The sequence below is a fragment of the Trichosurus vulpecula genome, chromosome 1 (genome assembly GCF_011100635.1).
Source record: "Trichosurus vulpecula isolate mTriVul1 chromosome 1, mTriVul1.pri, whole genome shotgun sequence".
NCBI lineage: Eukaryota > Metazoa > Chordata > Mammalia > Diprotodontia > Phalangeridae > Trichosurus > Trichosurus vulpecula.
The window spans coordinates 115,182,288-115,204,993 of NC_050573.1; the positions used below are offsets into that span (position 1 = coordinate 115,182,288).

General features: G+C 35.8%; 1 protein-coding gene across 2 annotated transcripts in view; it reads right to left on the bottom strand.

Moving 5' to 3' along the window:
* Positions 1–482: 482 nt before the first annotated feature.
* FAM91A1 (family with sequence similarity 91 member A1) overlaps positions 483–22,706 on the bottom strand; it is a 54,274-nt gene continuing 32,050 nt past the window's right edge. Inside the window, exons 9-24 of one of the 2 annotated variants that reach the window (XM_036758186.1) lie at positions 22,572–22,678; positions 20,798–20,836; positions 20,276–20,388; positions 19,772–19,890; positions 18,939–19,051; positions 18,194–18,280; positions 15,883–16,015; positions 15,366–15,514; positions 14,001–14,135; positions 13,713–13,826; positions 12,153–12,225; positions 11,007–11,159; positions 8,887–8,991; positions 7,808–7,931; positions 6,740–6,809; positions 483–3,509 (exon numbers count right to left, since the gene is read on the bottom strand). In XM_036758186.1, coding sequence (XP_036614081.1) covers positions 3,324–3,509; positions 6,740–6,809; positions 7,808–7,931; positions 8,887–8,991; positions 11,007–11,159; positions 12,153–12,225; positions 13,713–13,826; positions 14,001–14,135; positions 15,366–15,514; positions 15,883–16,015; positions 18,194–18,280; positions 18,939–19,051; positions 19,772–19,890; positions 20,276–20,388; positions 20,798–20,836; positions 22,572–22,678 — 1,820 coding nt within the window. In that variant the 3' untranslated portion in view covers positions 483–3,323. The remainder of the gene's footprint in view (positions 3,510–6,739; positions 6,810–7,807; positions 7,932–8,886; positions 8,992–11,006; positions 11,160–12,152; positions 12,226–13,712; positions 13,827–14,000; positions 14,136–15,365; positions 15,515–15,882; positions 16,016–18,193; positions 18,281–18,938; positions 19,052–19,771; positions 19,891–20,275; positions 20,389–20,797; positions 20,837–22,571; positions 22,679–22,706) is intronic. The other variant, XM_036758194.1, reaches the window with a different exon arrangement.

Sequence of the window (22,706 nt, forward strand, 5' to 3'; positions counted from 1 at the left end):
GAATGATACTAATGCAACAAATACTTATTAAGCTGATCATTAAATAAATTAGGAAGATTAATCTTGCAACAGTTGCAAGATTAAAACAGTAGCTAAATTTGTTATCCTGTCAAAGAATTTCAAGCCCCATAAAAGTTAAGAAGTCTGACAAATTTTAAATAAATACACAGCACTTAGAGAATGGGTCCAAAAGAACAAATGATTTGAGATACTTTACAACCCAGATTTGCTGTGATGTATGCCAAAATAGAATGTATATCAGTTTGTGATAAGTGTTGCTCACTTATAGGACTGTGTTCTAGAGAAATAATGTCCTCACTGGCTTCTCATTCAGAAAGTGAACATTTAAGCAGCATGTGCATTTCAACAATTTTGATTTTTTTATTAAAGTGGTCTTCCCAATTGTTCTAATTACTAAAATTTCACTGTACTACATCATTTCTATACTTATAACAAACATTTAAAAGTGAAAATCATCCCACTATCTTGATCAGTAATAGTTTATTGTAAACATTTATGTTACATGTGCCAATCATCAAACTGAACACAAGGTTTATACATTTCATTGTATACTATTAACAATGTCATACCAGAAAATGATCCATTGTACTCAGTTACAATTTTGGTACTTCAAAACCTTTTAAATACAAACTGTTTGAAAGACTGAACAAGGAGGGGAAAAAAAGAAGAACTGAAACCCTCAGGGAATAAACCAGCAGGAAAAATGGTAAAACTCAATTCTAAATGCTTAAGATAATTCCAGCTAAAAGCACTATGTAGGTTGGTTGCACTATTCCCCAAGAAAAACAAAATTATTTGAACACATTAAAAGAAGACAAGGGGGCTACCACATACTTTAACAGCTCTGCTTACTGTAATAGCTATGTGCTATTTTTATAGATTCTTTCTTTTTCTCTCTTTTGGTTTTCAAAGAAATCTTGCCTCTTAAGCAACACTTAAAGACACTTATTAAAAAGTAACAAAGCCAATTGGAATCATATCAAACAGCAACAAAATTGAGTTAAAAGTCTTTAATGATCCTTCTCTTTGGTAGTCACCTATTAATTAGGTAACAGTCTGTATTTTTTAATTACCAGCTTTAAATGAAGAGATGTAACTTTACATGAGATAATGTATGTTTCTTTTATGAGCATATATACAATTGTAATGAAATAAAGCTAAGTTTGTAAAACACAATCTGAAAACAGCAGCATTTTACATTTTTTGTTTACAACACTGAATATGCTTACCCCATCTCTTTACAGTAATGGAAGCTCTACCAAGCTGTACATCAAAAGATTCCTTTCCTTATCAATGGCAGAAACCAAAAAACAGAGTTGAAACAAGCCTTTTCAATCATTTTTCCTAAAAATCATGATCACTATCTTATTCCATCTTCCCCTCCATTTTCTTTGAAAGGAAATAAGGCAGAAAATCATTCCCATATTTTGTTACAAATTTATGAAAAACTGGATTTACTGCCAGCAAAAACAAATATTCAATCCTTTATTAGTGCACACATCACAGTAGGCCCAAAGTATTAGTATCTGCAGAATAAATAACTACCTACAGTTAGTAAAAACAAACCAGATAAGAAAAATGTTAGAATAAAAAGCAGCACTGATCAAATTAAGTACTTGGACTTTCAGTTCAAAAACTGTAAGTTATACATTTACAGGAAGAGGAATGTATATTAACAGTTATGTGAGAAGTTAGTGTGTGATTCACAGTTTAACAAATCATTTTACTATTAGTATGCATTATTTTTCCTTTTTTAAACATACATTTAACACACACTTGGTTCCTACTACAGCAGAAAACGAAATGTTGTCGGATTTACCATGAACACTTTCCAGCACTCACTATGCCACAGGTTCTTGGTCCAAATTTTTAAATTACATTGTGAGCACGCAGTACTAACAGCATGGTTATGATTACCAGATTAAACACACAAATAACTGTTCTTATTAGAACAAGAAAAAAAGTGTGAGCTGAAATCTTTATGTTACAACTGTCCCCCAAATTTAAATGTTTTCCACATATGCTGTTTTACCAGGATTTTTGTTAAACCGGCAGAGCAATTATCCTACAGATTAGTCTAAACTAAACAATAACACTGCACAAACTTCCTAAGGAAGCTAACTTGATATATGTAAAAGTGAATTACTGAAGTATTCCAATTAATCGAGTTAACATTTGTCATACTAAAAGAACAGCTCAAGAGAAACTTTGAAATAACACTCCCATTTCCCTTTATCTTTGTCCCCAGGCCCACCTACAGGAAACTAGGATCCTGATTCCAGAAGATGAAGGCCATGTCTACATGGAAAACAGTTAATTCAATTGAATAATTTATCATACTTTTTTTCCTTAACTCAGTCAACTTTAACTGTTCCCTGTATATAAACTAAGGCTCCCAATCTTTGGTTTGTAAACTCGAAATCTGTTTCCACATAAATCAATCTTATGGTTATAAAGGAAGGCTACTTAATTAAACTGAAAATGGGCAGCAGTAGTAGCAACTAAACAAGGTCTTTTTTTATAGACACATCTGATAAAAATAGTCTATGTGAGAGATAATGAAGCTTATGTATCTAATCCTCATCACTTTATACACTGGATGTTTTTCAAAGTTTCTCATGAGGCATCAATGAATCTTGATGTTCCAAGAGACCTTATAAAGTAAGGTCAAATTAAGTATGCCAATTTATATACTTTCAACACTGTCCAACTGATATATAATTTACAGACAATTGCTACAATTTATAATGCCCCCATCATATCATCACACAACACTGGATTTTACTGGATTTTGGGGGTTTTTTTGGTTTTGTTTTGTTTTGTTTTTTTGCATTTTTACTACTTTAAGTACCAGGAAGCCTCTTCAGTGGAAGAGTTAAATCTCTTTCCATTACCCCAAAAAAGTATAGGTAATAAAATATAAAATTAAACAGGATTCATATTTGAGTAACTAACATATAAAATTATCATTGCAATATTTGTGGTGACAGCTTATAAATTTAACAATCATCATAAAGCCTATAAAGGGTATCCTTAGGTTTACAAAAGAAATGCAGATTGTCTCTAGGTAAAAATACAGTGCTGACTGCTAAAAAGCTCTCTGTTGCAGCAGGATATGCAACAATGAGTAAGACTCCAGACAGTGCAAATATTTCCCCCCAAACTGCAACACAATACACTTTTAACAACACTTTAGCATACATTATTCTGCAGCAGTACACTTCTTAGTGGTTGGCACTACAAATTAACCGTAAGAAAGAAAAAAGGCAGTAAGTGTGAACAACAAATGGTATGTGAATGAACTATTGCAAATTGACATTTGCAATAAGTACTGAGGAAGGTGATCGTCCATTCCACTCAGATAAGATGCCATCTTTAAATATTAAGTTCTTTGCAGGAAGTGGAACACCCAATTCAGCACATGGAGGCTGTGAAAACATACTTGAAAAACTGGCCTCAGTGTGTAAATCCAGGGTTGAAATTCCTTCCTAAAAAACAATCAAGAAAGAGAACACATTAATTTATAAACAATACGATAAACAGACCACTTTAAGTAAAATATGTTGTTCCTACTAGCTCAAAGCACTTGAACTTCACAGAACCTCAGCAACGGGAGGACCTCAGAGGTTAACCAACCAATGAGCAATCGTATCTTGGTGTCTGCTAGGTGCCAGGCACTGTGTGAGATACTGGGGATACAAAGACAAAAAAAGGAAACAATTCCTGCCCTCAAGGACCTTTCGTTCTCTTGAGGAGATGACATATATAGAATAAATGCAAACCAAATACAAGATCATTAGGGAGGAAAGGCAGGAGCACTTGGGGTAAGGAAAGGCTCAAGGAGAAAATGGTTCATCTTCAAGGAGGAGGGAGGGCATTCCAAGCATGAGGGGCATACAGTGCAAAGATCTAGTTCAACCCACATTGGAATGAGAACACCTTCTACAACATCCCTGAAAAAGGATCAACTGTTTTGACCAACTTCTGCTTGAAGGTTTCTAAGGAAAGGAAAATGACTATCTCCTCTCATAAGGCAGCCCATTCCACTTCAGGAATGCTCTGTTAGGAATTTTTCCTTTTACACTGAGCTCAAATCTCACTTTTTCAATCTCACCCCTCAATTCTATTTAATAAGTCAAAGTTCATCTTTATAGTGATTTATAGGTTCATAAAGTACTTTCCTCACAATAACCCTGTGAAATAAATACTGCAGAGTTAACAGATTAAAAAATTAATCATCAGGAAAGGTAAATGTGACTTGCCCAAGACGACATGGCTAAAATGCAACAAAGCTGAGACTCAAGTTAGGCCAATTTTCTAGGATCAAACAGAATAAATTTTATCCCTCTTCCACAGGGCAAACCTTCAAATAGTTGAAGACAGTTGCCAAAGTGTCTTTTCTAAAGCACAGATCTGACCAAGTCACCGTCCCCGACCCCTGAGTCAGGGAGCTCCACTGGTTCCCTATCACTTCTAGGATTCTTCATGATATGCCCCTCTCCTGCTTTTCCAGTGTTCTCACCTACTCTCTTGGGTGTATTCCATACACTGGCCTTACTTGTTTGCTCCTCACATGTGACAATACAACCCTCCCTCCCTGCCTTTGCTATGGTTAAGCTTTATACCTGCAATGTTCTGCTCCTTGACTCTGGTTCTTAGTTTTTTGGCTTCCTCCAAGACTCAACTCAAATTTCACATTCTGCAAGATGCCTACCAATCCTTTCAGCTGCTAGCATCTTTCTCTCCAAGATTACCTCCATCTAAAAGGCATCTTATATTTACCTAGTTATTTATACGCTGTCTCCTGTACCACAGAGGTATCAAACTCAAGGAACCAGATTAAAATGTAATCAGGAGATGTTTAGCAAAACAAATACAATATGGATAATGTTAATTTTTGGTTTTCCAAGTCAATATGCATTTCTGTTTGAATTTAACACCAGTGTTCTACAAGAATGTAATCTCCTTGAGAGCAACGGCCATTTTTGCCTTTCTTTGTATTCCCAGTGCTTTAGTAGAGTGCCTCATAACCAAAGCTTCATCAGTGCTTGCTGACTGACTACTGGATTGCCTATTTTCCACTCCCTTGCCATGCTTCTTCAATTGATTCTTAAAGAGAGCATGGTTTCAAGTACCATTCTGCCATCTTGGACATAAGCCACCTGGTCAATGTCCCATTTAAAAGGAATGAAGATACAGCCTGACCAGAGGAAAACTGTGGTTTACCAGGACACTTTCCACTTCTGGAAAGGCAATGTAGCATAGTGAAGGACAGAGTGCTCTCTAATGGATGGGAGGGCTGGATCTAGAATCCAGAAGACTTGGATTCAAATCCCACCTGACACTTATAACCTGCATAACCAAGGTCAAGACACTTCCCCTTTTCTAAGCTCAGTGTCCTCATCTACAAAATTGAAGTATTTCCATGGAGGGTATTACTAGTAATTAGCCTACCTGGCTATGAAACGATATGTAAAGTATGTTACAGACCTTAAGAACATTAAAGAAGTATCAGCTGTTGCTGCTACTGTTATAATTATTTCTGGCAAATTTCATGACTTAATAATCGTTTGGCCCCAGAAATCTCATTTTCCTCTATTTATCCCACCAATATACAAAGATCAATCATAAAACCTCAGATAATTCTTAGGTTTGGCCTTCAAAGAATTAGGAAGGATCTTTTCCACAAATGGTCCCAGTGGCCATGGAACGTAGTTTGTAACTTAATGGAGCTATTTTCAATCTTTCTGAAACAGAATTTTTGTCCTTTGCATCAGTAGTCCCCAAAGTGGGGAGTATCCAAAGTGGAAGCTGTGGTATGTGTGATCAGCTAAATGAGAAGGTGGTAAAATTGTATATACCATCCTCTCCAGTCAGGAGGTTTTTCTCCAATACAATGACACCTGCCCTTCATCCAATATGGCCCAATACTCCAGCAATCCTCTACTCCACCCTCTCCCTGTACTGTGCAACATTCCAACCTTCTCCTTTTTTGAACCAGGTATCAACCCCTCAAGGTTTTTATAATCTATCCTTGACCTTGTCCCCAGAATAACTGCACAGATGCCACTAGGAAAATCACCAGTCCTATTCCCTGACTGAGCCCCACCTCCTCCCCAAAAGTGTTTTACTGATAAGGTTACAAAATCAGAAAGTCTAGAGGCCACTGCCCTACATAATGTTAGATTTCATTTATTTCATGGTATTTGTGAAGATGTATTAAAAATAGAAAATATATTATCAAAGTTAAACACAAGTTGGTAATGTAGCACTATTAAAATGGCAAAGATTATACACCACAAGAAAATTTCACAAATAAAAATAGCTATGAAACCACAAAATGAAAGTATCATTATATTCTAGAAAAGTATTCCTAGATTAGTATAAGTTAGGCACTTTTAGGAGGTACTGCATGGATTCCTGGTGAAAACCAAATAACTGCTAAAAGTTATCATCTAACTTACCCTAGTTAGTGGCTCCCACACCAAGAAACATTTACACAGACAATATGAGTACTTTAAGCATTAAACAACAGTTTGCAGTTACTCTCTATGGTATAGATTATTTAGTAACTTAGATATGGACACGTTTAAGCAAAAGCACTCCTAGTTAAAATTATCTTCTTGTACAAATTAGGCTGACACAATTTTAATGGCTTAAATGCCAGACTTTTTTTTACTCTGCTTGCTTGTGGTTTTGTTTTGTTTGGGTTTTTTACCTGGAATGAATGAACAAAATTAAGGACGTGGAGAGAGAGTTTTCTACTGGAATGTAAGAGTTTTTGAAGGCTGAAAAAGAAAATAATAAAAATAAGGGCATAAATATGATTTTTTTTAAAAAAAGCATTAATATTGCACATTAGATTTTGTGATACAAATTGCAATTTTGATTAGCATTTACACTAGATGGTACCCCAAAATATTACCTGATGAAATTGTTGCATAACTCAATAAATATAAAAGAGATCAAAGGTCTAGAAAGTCATATTTTATAAAAAGAGCCAATATTAAATTGGTCATAATATATAAGACAGAAAAACTGGCCTCAAAAAGAAGTTTGGCAAAACATTTACATCCTTCACCATGAACTAATAAAAATAAAATTGGATTTGTTTTTTTTTTTTTAAATAACAAGTATTTTAAGACACAGCCTATTAGCCACATTTAAAATATTCCCTAAAATTCAAAAAAGTAATTCTGAAGAGCTGGCAGATTTAGCATACACCTGAATTATTATTTTTCCAAATACACAGGCTGTTGTTATTAATATAATTAAATATTAATTATGATGACAATCTATGCCTTTCCTCTGTGTAACATTTTCCCTTTTAAAAACACTCATGTATGTTATTTTACCTTGTGGAATGCTTATCATTAAGTACTGCCTGTCATCTCAAAATTTTAACTTGTTCTGACAACTATGTTCAGTAAACACATCTTAAAGTAAAAAATTTTGATATAAAAAGGAACGTTAACCTTTTTAAAAAATTTATTTTTCCCAAATTTAATCTTTGCCTTACAATTTCAGTTCAACTTAGGAAAAAACAAAGTAGAGAAATCAGAGCAGATTATGTGTAAAAACAGAACAAGATAAAACACCGAATCGATATTTACTGAATACTATTGTAACAAGACACCATGCTACAGAAAACTGGCAAGGGGGAGGTAAGGAATGAGGATGGGAAGTGCCCCATTAGAGAAAAAGCTATCTCAAACACTGTTACATCTCTATCTTCAAGGAACTGAGAATCTGAGATTGAGGGAATATAAATCAGTAACACACTCACCTTTCTTTCCTACAAAGACCATGTGTAGCAATTTTCCTACAGACTTTGCGATTCAATTCAGAACTAAATAGTGGAATTCCAAAGCACAGCTCAAGAGGAACCCATTCGACTTCCGTTGTAGCTACTACAAAAGAACATACACACTATTAAAAAACCTTCAAAATCATTAAAATGAAAGCTCAGTTAAATAAAATGTTTGCCAATTTTGAAACTCTCTAGATTTTAACTTGACAAATATTTACAAAGCATCTATTATATGCAAGGCAATATGCTAGGCATTGGGGGCAAACAGACACAAATATCCTAACACCTGGCTTCAAGCAGCTTAGGTTCTACTGGGGGAAACAAAATGCATATAGCTAAGGAAATACAACGGGGACATGGGAGAATCAAGAAAGGCTTCACATAGAAGGGAGTGCCTAGATGAGCCTTGAAGGAAGCCAGGAATTCTAAGAGACAAAGGTGAGGAGGAAGCAGCTTCTGGACATTGAGGGTGTCTTTCACAAAGGAGTCAAGAGCTAGAAGACTGGGTCTGGAGAACAGCAAGTACACTGCTGCTGTGGCTAGAATGAGAATTCATGAAAGGGAGTAATATACAGTAAGGCTGAATAGGGAGGTGGGGGTCAGACTCTGGAGGGCTTTGAGACTTGAAGATTTGAGCAGGGGAGTGTTATGAACCAACTTATGTCTTTGTAATATTAATTTAGTAGTTATATGGAGGACAGATTGGAGAGAGGGGATTATAACTAGGAGGCAACTGTAAAAGTCCAGGTGAGGAGTGATGACAGCAGTGACTATGTGAAAGGAGAGAAAAGGACGGATGAGAGAGTTGTAGAAATGCAGAAGGACAGAGAGAAAGAAGTCTTCAAAAAAATGCAATGAAAACTAAAACAAGTACTCTGAAGCTATAGATGTATAACCCTTTAATTATACAATTGTTAGGATGATATGAATAGGATTTTGAAAAGGAGTTTTTTTCAAAAGTCCATGATGAACACAGAGCAATACAAACTTAATGGGAGAATTAAAAATAATGACTTACAACATTTAATAGTCTCTCAAAATTCTAACAATTTTACCATCAACATTTTGCTTTGTTGTTGAATCTACAGTCTCCTCGATGACCATTTCAAATGATTCTGTGCTTCCATTTACATCTGATCCTGAAGCCAAATCAGGTTCGCCTAATTAAAGATAGTTAAAGATATTTATATAGCATTCATATTCAGGCAACCCAAAGTACTCCAAAAATCAGTCTTCACATTTCATAAAAAATGACTTTAGGCAATAGGTTTTTTGTACTATTTTTTCATGTCTACAAAATAACACTCAACAAGGATACACAGTAGCTAGGCTAGCACACCAAAATTTCTAGCATTAAGAAGGTAAAATGAGCTAAGCTAGTGTCTGTCCAGGCTCTGAGGATGAAGATCTCTTTTTAGTGTCAAAAAAAAAAATTGTGTGGACTCCCAGATGAAACAGTCAAGTCAGGCCAACAAGTATTTATTAAGCTCCTACTCTGTAACAAGCATTGTGGTATGTGCCAGGAATAGAAAGGCAAAAGATAGTCCCTGCTCTCAAGGAGTTCACTCTAATGCAGAAGGCAACAAGCAAACAGCTACGGAGAAACAAAATATACACAGGGTAAATTAAAGATAATCAAAAGACAGAGCCTTTAGCATTAAGGGGGATCGGGATAGGCTTCTTCTAACAGGTGGAATTTTAGCCTGTATTTGAAAGAAGCAAGGGGAGCCAGGGGGCAGAAGAGTGAGAGCATACCAGACATAGAATCCAGCCAGTGAAAATGCTCAGAGTTGGGAGATGCCGTGTCTGGTGCAAGGAGGCTACTGTTACTTGGTCACAAAGTATGTGGCAGGGAGAAACACTAAGAAAATTGAAAAGACAGGAGGGGGTCAGGTTATGAAGGACTTGGCAACATGTTGTTTGGACATGGTATTGAGAAAACACATAACAGAAAGTGACCAGGAAGTCAGTAATGCTTTTAAATTTATATTTTGGAATTGCAATAGCATCTGCATAAATTTAAAAAAAAAATACATGTATGTGTGAGACAGCTGTTATTCAGTCTGGAATTACATACTATTAGAGCTAAATATGAAAATGACAATGTTTCGTGCATATATAGATTCACAGTCCCTTGACAGTAATTGCTCCAAATGCCCAAAAGTGCTACACTCTGAGGCTGGGAACAACCAGTCTAGGAATGATGGAAAGACAACAAGGAAGAAAGAAGCCACTGTCAGGATGGAAAACAGACACAGTGGACAAACCAGATGTTGAGTTTCCATTTGAAATCTCTTCTAATGTATAGTTTTCTATATGGTTCTGTTTAAAAGAACCACTTACAGTCAACAAAAGAGCAACTTAAACTTATAAAGACTAAGTTTTAACATACAATTGGGAACTGCTTAAAATCTCAAGAAATTTTTTTTAAATAAGACTACTTTATAAGGAAAAAGAGTAAAAACTATTCTTTACCCTTACCAACATAATTCTTTTAACAAATAATTCTAATTGCCAAGAGTAAAAAGCAGACTTAGTTCAGGAGTAAAGCATCATTATCAATTCGCCTGGGCCTTTTGTTCTCCTTACATCAGCCTGCTGGTGGGACACCTGCCAGTATTCCACTAGAACTCTTTCTAGAAGTGACAGGTGCTAAGTCAAGGCCAGGGACACACAGAGATAGTTACGTGCGCTATTCTTTCTCTGTGAAGGCTCGTGGCACAAAAGCCAAAGGCAGAATCCAGAATACTAGAGGCACGAAAAGTTATGAACTAATTCTTTGCTGTTGTGAAAATAATAATATGATCAAGGAATACAAATCTATATTTAGGAAACTGAAATAATTCTTCTTTTTTTTGAAACAATTAATCACCATGGCCTCCAGATTTGTAACTCCTGTCAAGCATGGAACCAACACAATCGCATTCAGGGACTAGAACGTAATAATTTTAACCTTTAACCCCAGCTTTACTGCTTAGTTAACAGCACAGCCTCAGGCAATGCTGCCTCCTCTGGAGGATAAAGAAAAATGTTTATTCAAAAAAGCATTTTCTTATCCTCTAACAAAGGAATTTCAGGCTCACAGAAAACATGCTCAAGTTCCTTACCGCTTTCTGAAGGTACCAAACTAAAAATCAGCTACTCCAAATCCAAAACAAATTGACAAGCAGCTAACCTTTTTCATCAGATGCATCGCTCAGCTTTCTGCTAGCAGCATGGCGGCTAGAAGCGTTCAACATGGTGACATAGCCACAGAGGTGCTCCAAGTCCACTTTCTCCCGTAATGTCTGCAGTGCTTTATGAACACCCAGATTGGCTCGAGTCAACTCTAAGAACAGAAAGTAATATAAGAATAACTAACATTTATACAACAAAGTTTACAAAAGACTTTGCAGACATTATCACAAGTATACATATCCCAGACTGGAGAGTACTTTCCTCTCACTATAAAGTTAATAGCAATGTCACCTATGGGTGAGAGAAGGAGAGAGGGAGGGAGGGAGGGGGGAAGGGAGAGGAAGAGAGGGAGAGGAGGAGAGAGACGGAGAGGGAGAGAGAAAGAGAGAGAATATGCGTGTGCATGCACCTATATTAGCCAGATACAACACAACAATTTCAAAGTTTATTTGCTGCGATCCCAAAGGACAAATGCACTCTCTTAGTGGAGCAAGCATTTACTTGACATCCAAGAGAAGCAGCAGCCATTTGTGCCAATTTTGTTCACTTATTGCTCAGGGCCAAATGCTTACCTATGCTAATTTCAGTCAAGAAGGACAGCTATTAGCACATTCTTATTTGGATCTCCTTAGACATTCTAAATCTGCTACACCTCTTTACTGGGTAAACACACTGCCCAGAAGAAGAGGAATAGGAATACCAAGAGTGGAGATTTTAGAGCTTCATGGTTATAGAATCCAAAGCACTAATTCTACAAGTAAGAGAACACTGAAGCCAAGAGATCAAAAGTGATTTGTCCAATCTCACACAGCAGAACTCAAACTAGAACCAAAGATCCTGATTCTTACTACCGGAGTTCTTCAACTGTGTTCTATGCTACTAACCACTGAAACTTTTTGGAATCCTGACTCTACCATCCAACAGATATATTACTGAACCTCCTTCCCATCTTGGTATCATGATGGACTGCATGCCATCTTGGGGAGAGGGAGAGGAGGGAGGGGGAGAAAATTTAAAACTTATGAAAATGAATGATGAAAATTAAAAATAAATAAATTAACATATTAAAAAAAAAAGATTATCCAGTCCCTAGCTCAGTGCCTTGCACACAGGAGCTTAATAAATATTTGCTGAGTTGAATTACCTCCTTGCAGTTCCAATTCATCAAACGGGAAAGGTATATGCATGATTTCACCCATTCCATGCATGCCATGGCCCTAAATACCAACAAATAAAAAAGTCAAAGGTATATATTAAAAATCCATATCTGGTCATATCAATGTCTAGAGGTGAAGAACAGACAGCTCCAAGGCCACATCTAGCTCACCTCACCCCCTCACCCACTGTACAGATGAAGTAACTGAGGCCCCAATAGGTGAAATAACTTGCTCACAGTCACATAAGCAGGATTAGAGGCAGGATTGGAACCCAGGGCCTTGGGCTCCAGACAAAGTAGTTTTTCCATTGCGACACGCTGCCTCCTCATCTCTCCCTTTTTACATATTCCAAGAATACTTCAGATCTCTTTTCCTCCTTAATCACAACTGGCATCTCGTTCATCTGTTCAGTTTCTTAGGAAGAAAGATTGTGTCTTTTGTCTTTACATTACCAGCATCTAGCAGAATGCCTTGCCTATAGGCATTCCATTTGCTGAATTGAATCAAATTACACAGTGCTTTGAAAATTCAAAAAGTATTCTATATAAATGATCTTAATTTGATCCTCACAGTAATTGTATGAGGAAGGTACTCCAGACATTATCATTCTAATTTACAGATGAAAACACTGAAGCTTAGGAAAGCTAAGGCACTTGCCCTAGATCACATGGCTGGAGATGGCTCCAGCATTCTTTCCATGGTACCACAACTGCCTCTGTGTGATACTAGATGGAGCCCTAATTAGTAGCAAAACTACACCCGGACATTCAACTTTAAACAATTTCCCATCCTGCTCCTGTCCTTTTTGAAAGGTTATAGCAACAAATAAATCTCTCTATAATCTTTCTGATATAAGCATAAGGCTCCTAAATAAAGAACTTTACTTCAGGGAAACATTCTACTTTAAAAGAAACTGAACTTGCAAACATGTTCTGTTAAGAGTATGATTACCAGACTTGCCTTTTCACTGTTATCCTATCTCACAGGTAAACAGATTAAAAATTTAAACTCATACATAAAAAGTACACAAAGAAATAAACATATGACATTTCATCAAAAGTCTATCACTTATATTTTAATACATTAAAGAAAAATATTGGCTCTGTTAACTTTTGTATGACATAATAATGGTATTCTTTCAGGCAAAAATAAAATCAATTATCTTTTTTCTTAAATAACATAGAATTATGATGTTTTAATGTTTTGGTTAGAAGTTTATTCTCTATTAAGTACAACAGAACCTCACTAATTTGCATTATAGCAATAATCTGAGAACTAGAAAGACTTTGAGTATCATCTATTGCATCTAACTCATATTACAAATGAGGAAACAAGACCAGACAGGTTAAGTAACTTGTCAAAGGCCACAAAGCAAATCAGTGGCACAGCCAGACTAAGAATCTATATCTTCTGAAGCCATTCACTTTATTCTCATGATTCCAAATTAATCAAGCCCAAACTAAAATTCAGCCTCATTCTAAGAAGAGAGCTATCTAGGCAGAGTTAAAATAAGTCAAATTTTAGCATTTCAAAGAAGCTTATGATACCTGAATTAAAACTGCAGAATGTGTTAAAGCATCATTCAGCATTGTAAGCACATTTGAAGTAGGAACTACTCCAGGATCATGACCCCACGAAGTTATTAATAAGCGATCATAACCCTACAGGATACAAATGAACAACAGATAAGCCAACAGATAAGCAGTCACTTTTAAACATAATTTTTAAAACATTTTTAATAATTAACTTTATGGTCAACAGCAGCTCCCATTCCTCCAGCACTACTCCCTTTCATGTTGAAAAAAAAAAAAAAAAGTCACATCCATTCAGAATACCTGAAATATATCTGGAAGTTTTCGCAGCCTTGTCCCTTTGGAAAGTAAGAGAGATGGTGGTCCCTGCCCAGTAATATGATAAATGTATAATTTAAACCAGACTGAACTGACTTCTGGTATCGCTGGTCCAATATGCTACAACCACAAAAATAAAACAGATCACGACATCAAATTAAAAGGGAAATTGAAATTATTAACTTCATGCGTTCACTAAATACAGATGACAACCAAGTATTTTTCCACAAAATGCTAAATATTTCATTTCTGTTGTTGCTACACTTGTGAAAATACATTTCAAAAGACCCAGAAATATAATGGCTAGAAATCTGTACCCAACAACTCAAAGACAAGGTGGCAGAATCTAACCAAAAGGACCTGCACTGTATATCAAGAGTTAAAGCGCAAAGGCAATGTGTCACAAATGAGACTGTTCACTCAAACAAACACTGACTTGAGTTCAAGGTTCTGTGTTTGATGCTGTGGGAGATACAAAGATGGATAGGAAAAAGAGCATGAGTATATAGCCAAATTCTAGTGGATTGTAAGTATCATCTTTATACAGGATAGAAAATAAATTTTATGCCTGTAAAGGTATCTCTAGAAGCATGGTAATCTGATAATACGATGTTTCACCGGCACTCAAAATAAAGTTAATTAGAAACTGCTCTTGATATTACAGTACATCTGCATTTCAAGAATTCTGCCAAGTGTTCCCCAGTGGGGTGGACTTTATACTTTGACAGGCAGAGAACAAGAAGCAAGCATAAGGACTGCTGCAACAGCCATTCCCTCTCTTTATCCTGTATTTTTTAATTCCATCTTGAGGCCACAGGTCTGGGAGAAAGAACAAGCCAGGCCTGAAAATGGTACTGAGGACTTTTTGCCACATGTATAAAAGTTGATGAAATAAAGTGGCAACTTCCAAAAATAATTTCTAAACTTTGGATAACTGTAGAACATTTGACGTATAACTTAGGATTTCAGAGTCACTGATTTTCAAATTATATAACATCTTCACTCCCATCTGTACAAGACTTAATTTATTGTCCTTATCAGACATCGCCAAGAAATATGAGATTAAATTTCATCGCTTTCAGGAATTTTAAAATATTTTATTAATGAATACATGTTCATTGTAATTCTAATTTTGGAATGAAAATCCTTATTGCCACTCAAAATTCTTCAAGCAAAGGCAATAATCCTGTGGCTCCATAAGACAGAGGTGTTCATTGTCTAATTCTGGTATCTTGGAGGTCCCTAAGAACAACTCAAGGTCAAAGAGGATTATGATGGTCACCCTCTTCTGGGGAAGTAAATATTATTACCCCTTTGAGTAGATATTTATTCTTTTTACAATATTATTACCTGGGGAGTACAGCTGCTGATGGGTCGGATTTCATTGGTGAGGGGAGCCATGGAAACAAGTAGAGAATAATTTTTGTTTAAGACTCTACTGCAAGTGGCAGGATCCAAACCAAGGAGGCTTTCACATCGTAAAAGATCCAAAGGAAAACCTGAATCACGAATAAGCACACACGACACAATGAGAATCAGTGAAAATCTGAAGAATGCTGGGTAAGAGAGTCTAAAAGCCTTATGGCCTTGAATTTTCTTAATGAAAACGGTTTAAGTTCTAATCACTATGCCTATTAACAAGCTCCTGACATACTAGCTAGAGAATGGAAAACTAAAGCTGATGCTCATTCACATCCTAACTTATGAAATTAGCTGGCAGAGAACTATCATAAAAACATGCCTCTAGTAACAAACCCAATATTTTATCTACACTTCAGGATCAAGTACGTAAAGATGATCTATTTCATTTTATTGTAAATAATTCCCACGGAATCATGGCTTTAAAAATCATATGCAGTTATCATACCATAATTAGGTTGTTCTGGCTGTGCCGTTTGTGCAACTAGATCTTTATTGTGTCGTAAGAACAATATTGTGTTTCTCAGAGTAAGTGCATGATCAAAATATCTTTGTGCTTCTCCTTCACCAGTACTCTGAACCTAAGCCAAGAGAATAAATCCAACAGATTAACACATTCACTTTAATAGATCATCATACGACACTAGATAGATAGATGCAGATAGATACTAAGTTCATACTTAAAATTTAAAATCAGCAAGTTTGTCCAAACAATATGAAACCCAGCCCTGCCACTTCATTTGTGTTTCAAATTAACACTCCCCAGCTAGGGCAATGAGAAATGATACCAGTAATACTTGTATGTGTGGAGTGATACTACCACAATTTGAACAGTGGCTTCCCTCTTTCTTCATGACATAATATAGCAAATGATTTTAAAGGATACTACAAAATTAAGAAAATAGCATCCACTGCTGGGCCATCAAAATCAGACATATCACTTGTTGCTAACAATAATAAAAGTAAAACCAAGAGTGATTAGAAAACTGACACCTCAGTAAACTCCCTAAGGAATAAAAACTAGTTCTTCCAGAAGACACCATCAAGAGCTGAACTCAATTTATTTGAATGTGGTGCCAATGAAACTAAAGTCATGGATTATATCTTCACATAGGCCAATTACTCTCTCACAAAGGGGAAAAATATAGTTTAGAGACACAGATTGTACTGCTATTCTTGTCTAGTCCTGTCACAAACTTTGTATTGCTCATCACATGTAGAAGTGAACATAAAATACAAAGCACATGTCCTACCAACACTGGGTTAGTAATGTCACCTTCGTATACAGACAGGCAGCATATGTATTTGAAGAATATAGAAAACTAGAGGATGAGTCCACAGTATAATATCAAAAAAATTAACTCTGTGGAATGGACAAGGCCAACCAAATCAGCTAAATCAAAATTAGAAAGCTTAAAAAATTAGGATTAAAATACTGTTAACAAAAAAAAATTGGAATACAGAATCCTTTACCCAGTATTAGCTATCCCATATAAAAGGGGGAAAAAATAAGAGAGAGAAAGCTGAGCTAACCTGGTAATTACTATATTAATGAAATATAGGATAAGGTTAAAAAAAATAGCCTCAGAATCAGAATTCACTGTGTTACCACACAAGGAAAGTTCACAAGAAGAGGCACAATAACAAAAAGGCTGGTGTGATTTAAAAAATGTTGGAAGAGCAGTGAAAATCCAATGTAAGGTGTCCAAAAGAAAAGTAGTGAAGATTATCTTAGAAATATATTTCCTTTACTAACAACAGGAACAAAAGTTCTACAAAAAAAGTAAAATGAAAATAATATTAGATTTTTTAAAAATAGAAACAAATTAGAATTACCACAAATTCAGTAAACATTAATATACAGGGCTGATAAATGAAGACCAGAAGGCACCATAATAATTAGTCAAGGAACAAATCAGGCGCACAAACTGTTGGCAGACAAAGAGAAGGAACACAACAGAGAGGAAAATATCAAGGGGATAGAAAACACCAATAAAGGGGCAATCAAGATTTATAGCTAGGAAAACTAGGGCTGTACTCACTGGGAAAAAGTTGGTTAAGGGCAAATATGGCTGAAGTCTTCAAGATGCTAAAAGGGATAGTGAGAGTGGACATGAATAACTGTGATACCATGGGATACTGTTCCACATTTAAAAGTGGAACAAAAGTTCAGGTAAATCTCACCAAGTGGTGAACGTAACAGTGGCATATTAAAGATATAATTTAAGGGAACAATCACAAGAGTGTATATTTTGAGCTATAAGGGACACCAGCAGCTACCTAGTCCACCCCTTTTATTTTACAGATAAGGAAGCTGAGGGCCCAGAGAGAAGAAACTTGCCCAAGGTCATACAGCTCGTAAAGTGGCAGAAGCAGGACCTGAAACCAAACCTTCTGACTCTAAATACAACACTCTTTCCACAACCCCAAAGCTATTTTGGAATCAAGTAACTTCCGGCCCCAGATTTCTAACCCCCTTTCTACAAAACTAAATTAATTATCTCTATAGAGGCAGATTAATGGTCATATCACTCCAGCAATCAGTGGACTCATCCATTCAATATGTCAGGGCCTCAAAGGCTAACAAGAATAAATGCACTGAAAACATTTAAAGAAGAAAAATAAATAAATATATCCAAAAAAGTAGTGATACTTGTAACATCACCTAGCTTCTTAATTTCATCAGTGCCCATTAGTTCTTTCTGCTCAGAAGTATGGACAACTACACTGAAAATCTCATATTGAAAATTTTAAATTACCTTTTCAAGTTCTACAAGAAAGCTGTCCAGAGATTCATCTGATAGTTTCCCGACTTCAAACATAGTGACTGCATGACTTTTCAAGTTCTAAAAGAGAAATCCAAGAAAGAAAAAACAAATTTAATTTGTAAATATTTTCCAAAGTTTTTTTTTTAAATAATCCGAGTAAGCTTCAATTTAAGAAACTCCAATAAACTACATTCCACTCCTCTCTCCTACGCCCCCAAAAAAACCTTTTTAAAAAAATTAGGGGATTTTTTTCCTATTACAATGATTGTTTTCATTTGACAAAATGATTCAATCCAACCTCCTTAAAAAAACACTGATCAGTTATATCTTAAATATAGCTTGGATGACCAGAAAAGTAATTACACTCTTCAAAAAAATTAAATTATATTGATGACTTTTTTAAATTCCACCTACATTTCCCAGTGTTTCCCACCCATCTCCCCCTCAAAGAAGGCAATCATTTATAATAAAGAATAAAAAGGACGAAAAAATACTTCAGCAAAACTGATGAATCAAAAAAGTCTAACATTACATGCAATATTTCAAACTCATAGTTCCCATTTTGTGCAAGAGAGAAGGTAACCTTTCTGTGTGTGTGTGTGTGTGTATATATATATATACATACATATATATGTATATATACATATTCTATATGTACATATGCATCACATTAGTTCATATTTAATCTATTTTACAATTTTAGAAGTTTTCAATTTTTAAGAAGAAATTTACATACTGGTGAAAGATTTCCCATCATTAAAAAGGCAGTGAGAGTTGAATCAAATAGGAAGGCGATACGCTTCGTGTATCCTGTAGACAAACTCAAGCTGCTTATGCTGGCTGTGTCAGCTAAATTTGAAAAAAAAAAAGGCAAATCATATTTACAATCAGCTAAATCAAGAACTTGCTTTATCTGTGTAGTCACTAAAAACAGTTCACTGATCTAGAAATACTGCAGTCTCATCACTTTCATTTCAACTTTATTTCAACCGATGATGACAAAGCATATACACACTCAATGCAAAGACTATATAAAGAATACTGAAGGCATAACAGAGGCACTCGATCACACAAACATGAAATGAGGTTCAAAAAACATATCACTGTTAATAAAGCTTCCATGTATATAAATGATTTAATGAGAATAATTTTAAACTTAATTTATATTTAATGACATCTCAACAAACTCTAGAGATCATTTTCTCATTCCTCTTATCATAGGTGTCTTTCTCATACTTCACAATTTTAGCCATATATTGGATGATTGTTTTAACCACCAAATTCTAGCTAAGTACTTCTTTGAAAAATTTAATAAAATGTACAAGTTTTGAACCTCTATATAAATGTGAGAATAAATTAGAAAATAAATTAGCAGTCATCCTCATTTTCCTATGCTCATTTCCTATCCTCATTTCCTATGAAAAAACCAATTTTTTTCAATTCTTAAATAACAGCAACAACCCTGAACATATGTGAAAGTTAATACTGTCTTGATATACAGGCTAAGCTCATTTCAAATCTTCCATATTCACAGACATAATTTGAATTAAACCAAGAGTCAATGCTCACCTGGATCTTCTTGACTGTTTGTGTCTGTATCAGTTGCTGAAGAAGCTTCTTGAACAGGACTCCTACTTTCCCCACCATCCCATGAAAGAAGCATCTTTTGTGGATCTAAAGTACTCCTACTGGTGAACAAGTAAATTTAAATTGAATATACAACTACGTGTGACCTTGTGAAAACATCTATGTTAGCACTTATATATTATACACAATTTTAAATGCATGCTCTGTTCTGACCAAGACCTGGGGTAAAAACCAAAATTGTGTTTATCACACTTAAGGCTTAAAATATGAATGAGAAGTTAGATGAGAGGTAGCACAGCATGACAGAAGGAGAACCAGACTGGAAATTAAGTGATTTAAATTCTCATACCAGACCTACAACTACCTAGCCATTACCTTAGCTAAGTCACTTCACAGTCATATTTTTCTCATCTGTAAAATAAGGGAGTTTAGAATTGCTAGGGCCTTTGCATCTTAAAAATTCCATCATTCTATAAAAGTATTTACTTTAATCGGTTTACAGAAGGAACATTCCGCCATGATGAATGAAGTTGATCCAAATTAATTACTTGTCCTTTCTTATGGGCAAAACCTAATCGACAGTACATGGAAACCGCGTTCTGAAAATAAAAATATATAAATTACTACTTAGATGAAAACAAAGTACCTATAGGGAATACATGAAGGAAAATATCAAGACAGTTTATAACTGTGGGTTCTTAAAACATTTTCATACCCCACAACCACCCAAGTAGTTTTTTAAGACAGCTGTATCTTCTCCTAGGAATCTTGACACATCTGAGAAGAAAAATATGGGAGGCCTCAGAAAGTACTCTTACAGGCCAGTTTCCCAAAGGCTTAATAATTCTAGTCTCTGTTACTCTCTTACAATACTCCTGAGAATCTCAACCCAGACTGCAATCTACCTAGCCTCAATGACTTACTGTGAAAAGAAAAAGCTGACAAAAATCATTAAGCTTTCAATTCAAACAATGAAATAAAATTAAATTTCTGTATAAAATTACATACCTTCACGAGTGATAAGTCTATCTCAAGGACATTTGCAAGCTAGGAGAAAAAAGTCAAAAATCAGAACTCAAAAATAAAAGCTTATAAAAGAGGATGCACATTACCATCTGATGAACATTATTATTATAAAATTGAAAAACTACAAAAGTGATGCAGAGAACCAACCAAAAAAAAACCCTCAGGTTCAGAAAGGATGTAATACTCACTATTCCTGCTTCTACAGGGCTTCCCAGGTGACTTCTCATAGCTGCTTAGCTCTGATGGGGCCTTCTCTAACTACTCCCACATCCACTGGGCAGCTACTAGCTGCCTGAAATACTGACACACCTCCTCTCCTTTCTCTCGTAATGACTTCCTTTCCAAGCTCCCCATCTCTGCCTCCTCTGGGCAGCCCACCTAGTTCTCCTCCCATCCCCCATTATTCTCCCCACTCTCATTTCTTCCACACTTATCTTGTATTTCTTTATCTGTGCACTTGTTCCCCCTGCCCATCCCCCTGGAATTTTTGGTTCCTTGATGCTAAAGACCTTCTCCTTTTTGTCTGTGAATCCTCAGTAGAGAGCACAGCTTAGTGGATAAAGAACCAGGAAGACCTAGGTTCAAGTGCTGCCTCTAACACATACTGGCTGTGTGACCTTGAGCAATTCAGTTCACCACTCAGTGGTATAGAAACTCTCTAAAACCATAAGATGCTAAGAAAGAGCTAACACAAAGTGGTAGAGGGAGTTTCCTTATTTGAGAACTCCCTATATCCATAAAGTTCAGGTCTAGTACCTATCCCTACGTTGTACATAGTAGATATCTAACAAATGTTCTCTGAATTGAACTGGTACCATATGGTAGATGCAAAGAGACTGACAGGACTGCATGAAGGGAAGAAGCCAGACAACAAAGGAGGAAAAGGAGTAAGTACCCAAAGAAGAAGACTCAATTAGAAGGATATGGGATAAGTCAAAGGCAAAGCAGAAAAGATAAGCCCCAGCCACCATAACTCACTACCTCTTCCATAGTCTTACCTACACCAGACACCATACCCTGAAGAACCTTCCACCTTGGGCCCTGTTGTCTTAACTGGTGACTGCCGCTCCCCTGAATCCAGGCTTCATTTCACTACCTTCTCTTCCATAACCTTGCCACAATCCTTGTCACCCTCCTTCCACCTCCAACCCTCCTCCTGTTCTTAGACCACTCTGCCATTATTCCTCAATAGGGTATTTATCTTCTTTATGGTCCCACTCAGAATCCCTGTAACCAAAGGATCCCTCCCTAGCCACCACTCACTGAGTTACTGTCTCCCCCAAAAGAATATAAGCTCCTTAAGGACAGGGACTATCTTTGCCTCTGTATTTGTATCCCCAAGATTTAGTACAGTGTTTACACAGTAAGTGCAAAATAAAGGCTTCATTCATTCCCAAAGGGAAAAATTACTAAAAAATATATTTATTTCATACATTCCTTGACTCAGTTAAGATTTTAAAAGGTCCCTGGATATACAAATGTAGTTCATATTTTTCTGCCTCTAAATAATATGATTACGGAAAGTCATTTGATAAAATGTATAATGATTAACTTTTATAAATTTCCAATATGAATGTATAAGAAATAATTTGAAGAAATGACTTTATCAGTTATAAATGCCTAAAACACAGTAGACCTTTAATACTGTTCAAGAAACCCAATTTATCCAAATCATCAAATAAAATTTTGTCTGCTTTATTACAAGTACATTTTATGTTTCTAAGATTTTGTTTGTCATAAGAACTGTCACACTTACCTCTGCAACATTAGTGTGCTCATCTATTGAAACAAATATCTTGTAGAGCAGAGTTTCAAAATAATCACCTTGGACCCGGTTCATTACAAAACCTTCAAGCGGTGGTACTTAAAAGGAATACAAATTTCCTTAGGG